This window comes from Pinus tabuliformis, chromosome J (genome assembly GCF_031772625.1).
Source record: "Pinus tabuliformis cultivar Carrire ecotype Pingquan chromosome J, CPIR1, whole genome shotgun sequence".
Classification (NCBI taxonomy): domain Eukaryota; kingdom Viridiplantae; phylum Streptophyta; class Pinopsida; order Pinales; family Pinaceae; genus Pinus; species Pinus tabuliformis.
The window spans coordinates 589564903-589578309 of NC_142295.1; the positions used below are offsets into that span (position 1 = coordinate 589564903).

General features: G+C 40.3%; 1 protein-coding gene across 1 annotated transcript in view; it reads right to left on the reverse strand.

The window, feature by feature from the left end:
• Positions 1–13407, reverse strand: part of LOC149228365 (ferredoxin-dependent glutamate synthase, chloroplastic-like) — a 282238-nt gene that overhangs the window by 22860 nt on the left and 245971 nt on the right. Inside the window, exons 13-14 of the mRNA XM_089380754.1 lie at positions 1625–1782; positions 488–617 (exon numbers count right to left, since the gene is read on the reverse strand). Of these exons, the coding sequence (XP_089236880.1) occupies positions 488–617; positions 1625–1782 (288 nt within the window). The remainder of the gene's footprint in view (positions 1–487; positions 618–1624; positions 1783–13407) is intronic.

Here is a 13407-nt window from a genome sequence, read left to right on the forward strand (position 1 = left end):
CTTGTTAAAAGCCAAACTCTGTTTCATCTACAAAGATGTTGAATCCCTTTCCGTGGGAAACAGACTCATACGCTAGCATTTATAGCTTTCTAGATTATAATTCCTTTATAATTTTGTTGTTAGATTGTTGTAACTCACTTTGTTCCATGAAATATTATATGATGCATTTTTTTCTAAAACAAAAGATAAATCCATATTCTTAGATTGCAACCCTATAAAACAAAATAACTGAGCAATGTGTTGTCTAGTCATTTCAGGTGCTTTCCATATTTTTCTAATTACTCCTCATTATAATGCGTGTGCCTTATTGACAATGTTGAACCCAGAGAATCCAAACAATTGAAGCTGTTCCTTCAACCAGATCACTGTAGATATCAACAATTGTGCATGCATGTAATTTATTATTCTTCTGCAAAAGTGCCTGCCTTCTGAAAAGGAAAACTAGTTGCCCTGTAAATCTCATTGTGGCAAATTAAGTATTACATACCTTGCCAAAATTCTTCTGAGCTTGCTCGATTGTAACTGTTGGCATTTTCCCATTCCTCATCATATTTTCAGCTTTGGCACTCAGACGCCATTGACGACATGTCTCCAGTGCCAGATATGGACAAACAGCACTGTTGAAATGATCAAAATGATTTGGAATCATAGGTGATATCAATATTAACTTATAATAAGTCAGGAAAACTGACAGCAACCTTTCAAAGATTTATTTGATTTGTGATTTCCTTACAAATGATTTAGCCATTCTAAGAAACAATGACAGTGTAAAACTAAATCTTCAGTTTAAAACTAAATCTTCAAAATCCATAATGTTTACTGAAAGTCCACTGGATCAAAATGAAATAATTCCAACTTTGGATTATAAAAACGAGTTGTCGTTAGTGCGACTTTTTGGAACCTTTTCCAGTGAGCTTTTCTGGTCTAATTTCTCTAAAATCTGGAAGGAATTTATTGAAATCACAAGTTTGATGGTTAACCCCTTCACAATCCAAGTGCCCTAGGGGTTTTTCAGGGTGTTGAATCCATATATACCGTCAAAAAACCAGTTTAAATAACACAAATCAAGATTTCATCTCAATTTTTTCCACCAGATTCCGGCACCGGAATATCGAAAAAGTCGCACTAAAGAAAACTCCTTATAAAACTCCATTGAACAAGTTCAAGAACCTCAAAACACAAAACACAAAATCTTTTAGTTAATCTAAATTTCAGTCAATCCAAACCATGGAAGAAAAATATACAGCATCAAACAAATTAACCAAGGTTTTCATTTGAATTGTTCCTGGTTCTCCTTTTCAAAGATTAAACTTAGTAAGGATTTTACAATCTGATTCAAGTTTACAGAGAAATATAGAATCATCAGATTGTGAAAAGTCTATAGAAGATAACATGGTTCAAACTTCAGGTTTAGCGAAATTTAGTCCAATGGCATAATTCAAAAACGAAGCACAAATATTTCAAAATTTGAGAAGTTTAAACTAATAAAAGTCTGATCCAAATCAAGCTTTTGATAAATGGTACTGCTTTCCTTACAAATAATTGATTTAGTATATGAACAACCTAATGAAATAAAGAAACCAACAGGTTCATAGATATGATAAGAAAAAGCAATATCCCCTACCTCACACCATACCCAATTAGGCAAGCAAAATGATGTGTACTAAAACATTGAGCTGTATCAGCAATTATCGATGCTGACATACGCAAACCATTTTGAATGAGGTGTTGATGAACAGCTCCAGCTGCCAAAAGAATAGGAATTGCTGGCCTAGTTGGTTCCTGCCAAGTCAAAGTTGGTTAAAATACATTCAATTACAATTAAGTTTTCAAACATCTTAGTGAACTGATTGGTTCCTGACAATGAAATGCTTCTGCTATGATACATTAGATTTCACAATAAAAACCAATTATGGCAAGCAACATACAATGATCTATTCATCTAAACCTGCATAATCGTTTTAATAAATCAAAATCTGAAATTACATATTAAGCACTGCAAAATATAGTTAGCATCCAGCTACATTGCACCAAAGATATCTGCCTTCAACGGTGAATGAAGGAGAGAGAAAAACTGCATTTTCTATACACCACTGTAAACACTAAACAGGGCATGGCACAGGTAAAAGCCAGAATCAAAGTAAACTGTCAAAGGTATCTCATATGAAAACTTATTTGTACATACCAAATCAAAATAAAAGAAAAGATAACTGGGAGCCCAAAGGCTATTTAAAGATCCATAACAATCAATGAACCATACATAATTGTATAAGTAAATACTGCAACTTATAGGATACAGTGTCACAAACGTGTCTCCCTATAACTTGCAAAGACGACTTCATGTATTTAAGACAAGCATGCACTGCTGCAAACTAAGGAGAGATTTATGATGTGCCATCAACGATGGGATACATCAAATGAGAGGATAAAGCTTTCCCAACAACAAACCCCCCTGTGGCAACATTTTAAAATGGGCAATTTATGACACCATTCTATGTTGGACACTCATACAGTGTCAACATTTTAATGTATACCCATAGAGGGCATTCATGATTTTTATATTTTCACCTAAGTCACCAGACCCCCCCCCTCATGTCGTGAATCCTTCGTGTCGGACATGACACGTGGGTGACACACATCTGAAATTTCTGTATTCAGACTTCTGTTATCCATAATGAATTAAGCAAAGTATTTAAGTAGAAATCACATAAGAGAATTTTTTGGCCGACACGTTTCGAACCAACAAGTGTGGTTCATCATCAGGATGGATTTGAAATGTTAGTTTTTGTAGCATCGGATGGTGTTCTAATCTTGATAGTTGTCAGTGAGGCTAAAAAACACTAGGACTCCATAACTCAAAAAAGGTTTCCCAAAATCCACCTAGAGATGCCATAATTAAGTAATTAATCAATAATTAAAATTTTCCTAAGTCTGATTTAGGGAAAATGATTAACTAACAACAATTAATTGAGGAAGGTGAGATTTCTCTACAAATTCACACAGATCGACTAGGAAATAATCTCAGCCATTTATAGAGATTTAATCTTGGCCGTTGGAGTCCCACAATGAGATTATAAGAAGAAGTTGATGGGTAGATGGAAGAACACATTTGTGATACTTGAGATCAATTTCCTTGGGCAGTTTGATTTTCTAGAGAGCAGCAATAGTTGTCGAAAGAGTTCGAGCCAGAGAAGAGAAGGAGAGACAGTGAGTCTGGAGGAAGTTTTCCAATTCCGGAGAGTCAAGAAGAGGAGGTCGAGATTTTCTCCAGGAGGTTGCATAGAGCCTCAAGAGGGCAATTCGATCCAACTGAAGAGGATCACATTCTCAGTTCCAGAGGTCGGGAATATTATCCAGAGTGTCGGAGAGACGGTTTCTCAGTCAGCAGCGGGAAGGACGGCTAGATTGGCAATTGATTCAGACAGAGCGTTTGAGATACTACGCTAGGGTGACGCATGGCCTACGCAGAGTTGGTTGGACGGTTAGCTTTTCAGAGGTCAAATAGTGTCGGTATTGCTCAGAGAAAGGGTAATTTCCCTCAGAGAATTTTTACTAGTACTTCTCTTGAATAGATGTGCCAATTAGGCAATACGTATTGTACTCAGAATTTCTCACTACTGCTTAATAATAAAAACCCTCAGTTGTTGCACTAGTTTTCCCAAGTTGGTTTTTCTAGGGACAATGGTCCAAAAATAATAGTGTCACAATATTTATGTGTGCGCTACATTTCTCAGTTTCCAGTTTATCTTCCACAATATTTTTTTTTTATTTGTGAAGATTACAATGTGATTAATTCATTGTTGTCGTAGCAATAAACTGCATAATTAATTTATTGGTTAGAAGAATTAATTCCAGTTGCTGCAATAAAATTTCCAGTGGTGAAATTCTCACATGGTATCAAAGCGATTTTGATCAGACATGGAAGCTCAAAAGCAGAGGAAGAAATTCATTGTTCAGAGGGAGCAATAGGACAAATTTCTAGGGGCTACTTAGAGCCTAAGCCAGGCAGTGCGAATTGTTGGGCAGTTCGATTTTTCAGTGAAGGTTGGCAGGAAAATTCAACTTGCTAGTTCGAGTGATTCCAGCAAGCAGAGGGGCAATTGTAGCTCAGATTTTCGCTAAGCAGATTCTTTGTTTGGGTGCAGAAGGGTTTTGCAGCAGCAAAATCAGCGTCGGGTGGAAGAGAATTTGCACACACAGAGAGAATTTCTCTCAAAGGGTTTCTAGTCTAGAAATTTGATTTTCCAGTTATAGCCAGCAATAGTTGCAAGCAGTTTTTCTCACTCAAGAAGGGAGTGAGATTAGCAGATTCAGCAGCCGAGCAGGGGAGAAAGAGGGAGAATTTCCGTTCCAAATTTAGAGATGGCCACAGCTGGGCTTAGAGATCAGGATGGGTTGGAGGGAACCTCCAACTATGTCATCGGGAAGGCCAGGATGTCCTTCCTGCAAGATGAATTTGCCCTAAAGACCTATGCAAAGAATGTTGTGGCAGTACCAACAGATGTAGATCAGCTTAGAGTACAGGACAGAGATGGCAAAGGCAAAGTGGATGATCCTGGATGGAGTGTAGGACCATATAGTCTCGCATATATCTGGCAAGAACATTGCCAAGTAGATGTGGGATGCTCTTGCTCAGCAATATCAAAATCCTTCCGAACAACGGAAGATGTTCCTGCAAGAGAAGCCGAGAAACATCAGAATGCAAAAGGGTGAAGGCATAGATCCCTTCCTCACCAGAATTCAGGAAATTTGAGATCAGGATGTAGCCGTTGGGGAGGCACCTCAACCTACAAAGTTTGTGTATTTGGCACTAAACAGTGTCTCATAGGAATGGCAAGTCTTTATCCAAAGAATCTTGGGACGAGACACATTACCAGGGTGGGACAGGATGTGGTCAGCCCTGCAGTAGGAGGAGATGAGGCGAGCTTCATCAGTGGAAGCAACATCAAGGGTTTGAAGGGTGAGAAGGAAGAGGATAATGTGGCCCTTGCATCAAAGGGTCCCAGTCAGGGACAATGGGAGAAAAAGAAAAAGAGGGACCTATCTAAGATCAAGTGCTTTAGGTATGGCGAGTTTGGCCACTACAGTACTCAGTGTCATCCCAAGAAGAAGGACAAACAGGAAAAGTAGGACCAGAAACCAGCATCCGCGGAGATCGACAAGTTGTCCTCCAAACTAGAGGAATATTTCGCCATGTTTGGAGCTATACCTCCAGGAGTGATGTGGGGCGATATGGAGTTATAGTCCCAGAGTTGCAGAGTGTTAATTTTACGCAACAATGGTATGTTCTATGCTTTAGAGAAATTTTATTTCAATTTCTTTATTAGTCCAGTATCAATATTCAGATTAGTAATCACATCAACATGATAGTAAAATGCAGATAGAACGTAAACATAAACAGTAGAAGACAAGCAAAGACAAGAGGACACAAGATGTGGCACCAACGAGGGACAAACCCCAATGTCGGGAAACCCTTGATCAAATCTTCTTTTAGTCTTCAATAGTTCAACAGAGAGATAGTACAATTTACAAATCTGATAATTTATAATAGTAGCAAAAGAGCCCTAACCAGAAAAGTCAATGTTGGTCAACAAGGCAGATTTGACCCTCAACAAATCAGCCAACTTCAGTCAACTTCAGCCTCAATAGCAAGATAAAATAGCCCTCAAAACAATCAAACTCAGCCCAGTCAAAGTCTAGTCAAACAACCCACTTGCAGTCAGCCCTAGTTGCAGTCAATGTTGGTCAACAGTCAAGGTTTAGCCTCGATTTCTGTGCCCAAAAATGCGGCCTGCCCAAACAGAGATAGCCCTCACAAAAATGCAATCAAAGGAGGTCAATGCACGGTCAACGCAGTCAAAACAACCTTCAGCAAATTCAGTCAAACCTGGTCAACGCTGAAAACAGAAAATTTTCCTTCCTTTCCTTCACACGTGTGGAGAGAGAGACTGCCCATAAATCTGTACCCAATCAATGAGGAGAGAGATATGTGTGAAGATGAGTGTGCCCAAATGAGGCTAAGACACCTTCTATTTATATGCAACATTGAGGATGAATAGACGTGATTGTTGGGCTTCTGAGCCTACATAAGTTTGTTGGCCGACCTTGACAATTTGTCCATAATCAAAATAAATTCATAACTTCATTTTTACATGTCAGAATTGGATGATCTCTAGATCAATCCTACACCTCTCGGAGAGAGGAATCCAAGAAAAATAGCAGTTGTCATAAATATGATGACCCATGTGGAGTTTGGCCCTAGTTGCCAACTTTAACAATCCCTCTCAACTAGGGAGAACTCCATATGCTAATCCATCTGTCAATCTGTAATATCTTTGTCATCAATGCACTGCTCTGTTGAACTATGAAGAAGAAGAAGTGATCGAGAATGTATCATACCATCCTCTACTGACCCGAAGTCAGTTCCAATTGATCCCAAATCAATATCGGTTATCCTAGCATAGGGAGTACGATAGTACACGATGCATCCATTGGTAGTACTATGGTCCCTATCCTCATTTCCCTACTCATTGGCCAGATGAGAGGTACTTCCCATGAGTCCCAGATTGCATAGGTAGGATGTCTCAACAAGAGAAGGATGAACCACTCATCCTGCCTATATGCCGCCAAGGGGTATCACAGGGGAAGGCTAAACCACTCACCCTATGGTTTCTCACTGCTCCAATATGTACCCCAAGCCTCCCAGATCTCCCAGAGCTCAATGTCCATCTCATACAGGACCCTCATAAGAGGGTCTCTCCACGACTCCAAGTCGTTCTCGGAAGGCCAAGAACTTGACCTTACCCAGGGGCTTTGTCAGAATATCAACGACCTACTCATCAATCCCAATGTGATGGAGCCTTATTGCTCCTCGTTGTACTATGTCTCGAATAAAGTGGTACCTTATATCTATATGCTTGGAGTGATCATCAAACACGGGATTTTCTAATAATCGGATCCCACTCTGGTTATCGCAGAGGATCACGGTGGTATCTAGCACATGTCCAAACAGCTCACTGAAGAGGTTCCTCAACCAGACAGGTTCATAGGAGGCCATACTAGCAGCTATGTATTCAGCCTCGACGGTGCTCAAGGCAACTAATTTCTGTTTCCTGCGCATCTAGGATATTGAAGCAAAACCCAAAGAAAAACAACATCTAGAAGTGCTCTTGCGGTCCACCACACTGCCAGCCCAATCAGCATCAAAATAACCATACAACCTCACATTTCCGACAGTGTATCTCAGTCCATGAGTGATTGCACCCCAAAGATATCTCAGAAGATTCTTGGCAGCAATCCAGTGTATATGATGAGGATCAACCATGTATCGGCTCAAAGTGTTAACTGCAAAACATATGTCTGTGTTGGTTTTTGGTAGCATCGATATGCTCTAGCCATGAAAATTAGTGGAGAGGCTAAGGCACATGAGATCTCCAAGACCCAGAAATCGTTTGGGGAAATTCCACCCGGTTGGAGAGATATTAACATAATTAATATTTGTAATGAGACCCTAAGTCTAAATCTAAACTTAGGAAAATTAAAATATTAATGTGTATTAGTATAATATGGGTGAGAAAGTTCTAAATAATGAGGATCAAGCCAGATCTAATCTTAGTCATTGATTAGGGACTTAATCTCGACCGTTGAATCGTCAACAGGAAAAGTATAAGAGGAAGCTTGAGGGTCAGTTGGAGACACACCAAGACACCATAATTGATCAGTCAGTTCGGATTTTCTGCAGCGGGGTTTGCTGAGAGAATCGAACCAGTGATCTGTTGCAGCGAGGGGCAGTTCGGCACAAGGCGGAGAATACATAGCAGAGAGGCAGAGATAGTGCCAAAGAGACAACGCAGAGTCTGGAGAGGCTGACGCAGAGGCAGTTGGGACTTACACAGAGGCTGAGGAGGCCAACGTGGGTGACGTAGAGGGCCAGAGGGTTGACGCAGACTGCAATGTTTTAAAACTCTGACTCCGACTCCGACTCGGCCGAGGGTCGACTCTAAGTCGGTATCAACTTGGCTGGCTCGATTTCAATGACTCAAACGTTGTAAAAAATACATTAAATATTTATTTTTTAATAAAAAAAACATAGTTTTAAAGATTTTCATTCATGTTTCCAAACACATAGCATTAGAATATAGATAGAAGACAACATATGATCAAAGTAGGCTCATGAATATATCCATTATATCAAAATGGCACCCAATGCACTGTCCAATACATACATGATGATGATATAAAGATCAAAACAAAAACACATAACCAAGGAGGCTAGAAACGGTCTCTACAACAAAAGTAAACTGCGACCAGTACTACTGGCTACTGCTAGAGGAGCCAAGATCATCCGGCTCAACCTCTAGATCAGAGTCAAACAGGCCAGCCCATGGCTCCTCATCATCATCTCCAACTGCATCTGTAGAAGTGGTAGCACTAGCAAGCTGTGCAGCAGTTGCAAGCTAAGATAGACGAGATATGCGCTTCTGTCGTGGTTGAGCAGAGGAAGCGCCTGCAACTGGAGGACTTGCTAGCCCTAAGGCTAGTACAAGTGGATCAGGATTTGCATTCAACTGAACATTATGTTCGAGTGATGCCACCGTTTGTAAATCATAATCAATATCCTCATCAGAATCAAACTCTGTTGGATGGCTCTCCACTACCCAATCTGATGTTGGATCAATGTCTTCCAACACTTTGGGATCTGAATCAGGGCTTTTGTTCAGCGATTGGTTGCGTCTGAGCTAGAGGTTGTATTGGACATAAACTAGATCATTTAACCGTTTTTTATCCAAACGGTTTCTCTTCTTCGTGTGAATCCTCTCAAAGACAAACAAATTGCGCTCACACCTAGTAGCACTGCAAGTTTGACTCAAAATACGAATTGCAAACTTCTGCAATTCAGGGCAATGGCTACCAAAAGCCTCCCACCATTGTGCTGCAAAAAACATAGGAGTGTAATGAGTTAGGTTAGCAAAATTACAAATTATATCCAACTTTCAAATTATAAACGATTTAACAAAATAAGTATTAAGAATTTGAAAATTGAAATTTTTGTTTACCTGGCTCATCTACTTCCCTTGCAATCTTTGCTAGGTTCTTCCCAAAGGTACCTGTGGCTTTGTTGAACGTTGTGACTTGTTGGTGTATCTCCAGCTGATCACACTCCAATGGGATCATGCGATCAATGCAATCAATCAATCCATCTCTAACCTCCCCCTTCAAAGCTCCTACTGCCTTAGCTTTATAATGATACCGTGGGTTAAAAAAATACCCAGCTACATGTATAGGGCGATGGAGTTGATTGTTCCATCTTTCATCAATGATTACCCAAATGGACCCATACTTAGCCACTTTATCCTTGTATGCCCTCTTTATTTGCTCCTTTGCTTGATCCATAGTGTCATAAATGAAGCCCATAGCCAATCTTTCCCCATCCACCAACCGCAACACCTTAACTAGTGGCTCAGCAAGCTTCACAATCTCTGCTGCCTTTCTCCAAAATATTTCTTCATTAACTTTCTTTTTCAATTCTTTGCCTTCCTGTTTGTGAGACCACTAGCTCCGATTTCATTCATCACTAGAAAATATCTTTTGCAAGTTTCTATGTTGTGAAAGCATAGATTGCAATGTCAAAAAATGAGTAGCAAATCTAGTGATGGCAGGCCTAATAATATCCCTACCCCCTATGTGTCTCCTCATAAGGCTGAAAATCCATGAATTATAGAATAATTTTATTATGATTTTGGCATGATCTACAGTGTTGTTGACCCAATCTAATTTGCCAATATCCCCAAGCATGAGGTCTATGCAATGTGCAGCACATGGGGTCCAAAAGATGGTTCTGTGTTTTTCCTCTAACAATTTACCAACAAGAACATAGTTAGAGGCATTATCTGTGATGACTTGAACAACATTAGCCACCCCCACCTCCTCAACAACCTCTTCCAATAGCTGAAACAACAATTGTCCATCTTTTACCTCATCAGATGCATCAACTGATTTTAGAAACATGGCTCCCTATGGGTAGAAGATAAGAAAGTTTAATATGGTACGGTTCCTTTGATCAATCCATCCATCTGACATGATGGTACATCCTGTTCTTGCCCATGAGTCCTTGAAATCTTTCAAATACTCATTAATGGAGGCAATTTCTTTCTGCAAACAATACCCCCTTATCTCATGCATAGTAGGGCCTTTAAAGCCTTTTCCAGCAGCATGTACAGCATCAAACATAGGCTCATAATATGGTGAACGGGAAGCATTGAAGGGGATATCAGCATCATACCACAATCTACATATGTAATCACAAGCAGTGTCCCTCAATTCTTTCTTCCAATGGTCATCTAAAGTGGGTTGCAAAGTTCTACTAGCTTAAGGAGCATGTGCATCTAATGGAGAGGAGGGTGTAAAAGTGAAATAACTTTTGATATTCATATCACCCTTTTTCTTCATTTTACCCTTACCCTTTTCTTGAATAGACTCCAAAGAGGGATGAACATATCGGAAGGGGTTGGATGCATCAGTACAAGGGATAGAAGAAGAACCCTCAAAAGCAAAATGGGGGTTGGCAGCCAACATTTTTTGTATACTCCTCTTCCTCCCAATTTCAGCGTCTAACTCTTTTTGCCTAGCCTTTTCTTCTTTAAACTTCCCAAAGTTGGTTAACAAATCCTTCCTAATCTCCCCAATTTCTGGTGATTCACATGCAGTAATTTGGCCTCTAATCCCCAGCAAGTGTTGTTTCAGCCTATTAATGCCCCCAGGACCTTCCTTAATTTTTCTATGGCAAAATTTGCAATGCATTTGACTATCAACCATTTCAACATATGCCTAAGCAGCATCTTTCACTCTAGGTGCCATTTTTTCACTTGGAAATCAAAGGAAAAAAATCTAAAAATGAAAACAAAAAAATAGCATTGCTTCAATGTTCATTTCTTTCACAAAAAACACTCTTTTCAATTTCCAAATTTACACAAAAAAATAAATAAGCAAAAACAGATTTTTACAAGTGAAAAAAAAGTACCTCTAGGCACAAACTGCCTCGTCAAGGTTGCTCGAACAAACCAACTCCTTAATGTTGCTCCAATGGATACCCAAGAAGCTCCTCACTCCTGCTACAATGCTTGCCCAAGACTCACTGCAGCTCCAAAAACAAACTCCACAACTCACAAACTCTCACTCAAATTCTCTCAAATGCAATGAGATGGTTGTGAGGAAATGAGAGGGGTTGGGTGGGTTTTATAAGGTTTAGGAGAGGGGAATGGACCCCAAAGAAACAAAAGGCAAATTAAAAAGGGGTTTGGGGTCCCAAAAAAACAATTTAAAAAAAAAACTATGTTATTCTGGCTTTTTCGGGCCGCCGTCACCGAGCCGGCGAAGACAGCAAGGTTATTACCGAGTCAACCAAGTCGTTAGACAACTCAGCCAGCTCGGTATTAACCCGGTGGGGGCATGACTCGGACCAACTCGGCTGAGTCGGTTTCGAACTGACCGTTTTTCAAAACAATGACGCGGAGAGCCAAGGGGCTAACGCAGAGGCATCAGTAGCTGCGTAGAGGCTAGCAGAGCTGACGCAGGGCCAAGAGGCAGCGCTGGGTGACTTTCGTGGGGCAAACTGAGTGCTGGTGAGCTGAGAGGGTGACATAGTCCCTAGCAGAGTGACTCAAAGCAGTGGAGAAGCTTGGAGCAGCTTTCGCTATCTAGCTAAGGAGCTATCGTAGTTGTTGTGTGATCATTCATCCGGTGACTGATCACCCGGAATATCTGTCTTTGAGGAGAGGTATTACTGTCGAGGATATTCTCTGTTGGGTGAGCCATTTCAAGCACCCTAGTTGTATTCAAAAACTGCATAATAATAAAACCCTCAGTTTTCCCGCATTAGGTTTTCTAGGGACGATTGTCCAAAAACAATGGTGTCCCTTGTGTGTTTGTCTCAATTATTTCAATTGTTGATCTGTATATGTGTTAAGGCTGCATTTGTGTTTATTTCAGTATTTATATTTATAAATAACTTGTTAATGAAAAGAACAAGTAGGAGAAAATAAACCAGATAATTCAGTAGGGATTTCTGACGTGCCAGACTTAGAAATTTCAATAGTCTGGACGGGAGTTCACCAAGAACATCAGTGCTCCTATGAGTTGATGATACTCAGAAGCATTTCCTAATTCAGGTCCAGCAGCACTATCGCATAACTTCTTAAAGTTAAGTTCCATCGATGTAGTCACAGGCGTGCAGTCCACCATCCCAAATCTTTCCAATATCTTCACAACATATTTTCCTTGAGCGAGGAAAATTTCGCCTAGCTTTTGCTAGACCTCCAACCCTAGGAAATAGTGCATCAGTCCTAGGTCCTTCATCTCAAATTCAAAAGCCAACTCCCTCTTACATTTGAGAATGAGAGGGTATGCACCTGTCAGAAAGAGGTTGTCCACATAAAGCACCAGAATTAGAGGTTTATCATTTTCAACCTTAAAGTAAAGGTTCAGATCAGCTTCACTTCTAGTGAATCCCAGCTTCATCAGATAGCTATCGATCCTCTCATACCAAGCCCAAGGTACTTGCTTCAATCCATAGAGAGATTTCTTCAACCTGCATACATGAGATTCTCGATCATGAACCTCAAACCCCTCTGGTTGTTCCACATAGACTTCCTCTTTGATTGAACCATGCAAGAAAGCAATCTTGACATCCATCTGATGTAAGTTCCATCCTTGCAAGGCAGCAAGGGCTATGATCGAGCGGATGGGGGTGTATTGGGCAACAGGTACAAATATCTCATTGTAATCTACACCTTCCTTTTGAGAGAAGCCTCGAGTAACAAAGCGAGCCTAAAACTTTTTTGCACTTCCATCAGCTCCATGCTTGATTTTGTAGAGCCACTTAGAGGTGACAACCAATTTGTCTTGGGATCTAGGGACCACATTCCAAACATCATTCTTCATAATTGACTCGTATTCTTCACTCATAGCATCCTTCCATACTTGTTGCTTCACGACTTCTTCGAATGATGAAGGCTCATTTTGAATGATAGTGCTCATGGCGGTCAAATATCCTTGATACTTGTTCCTCTTCTTGCTTTCACGGAAAGTCTCCCTTGGTGCAATGTGCCTCTCAGCATCTTCGAGCGTCTCCCTAAGCCATGAGGGTCTCCTTTTGGAGGAGGAGGGCTCATGAGGAGGAGGATCAATAGGATCCATAGGTTCATCAACATCAGGCATCATTTCATCCTCTTTTGCACCCTGATTTCCGGTGTCAACTTCTTTGTCCTTCATTAGGATAGGAAGGTTGTTGATCTTCCTAAAGGCCATATCTTCGTCGAAGGTGACATCATGACTTATCTCGACTTCCTTTTGACTAGCTACATAAATTCTATATACCTTAGAATTTTCACTATAGCCCAAATTGATTCA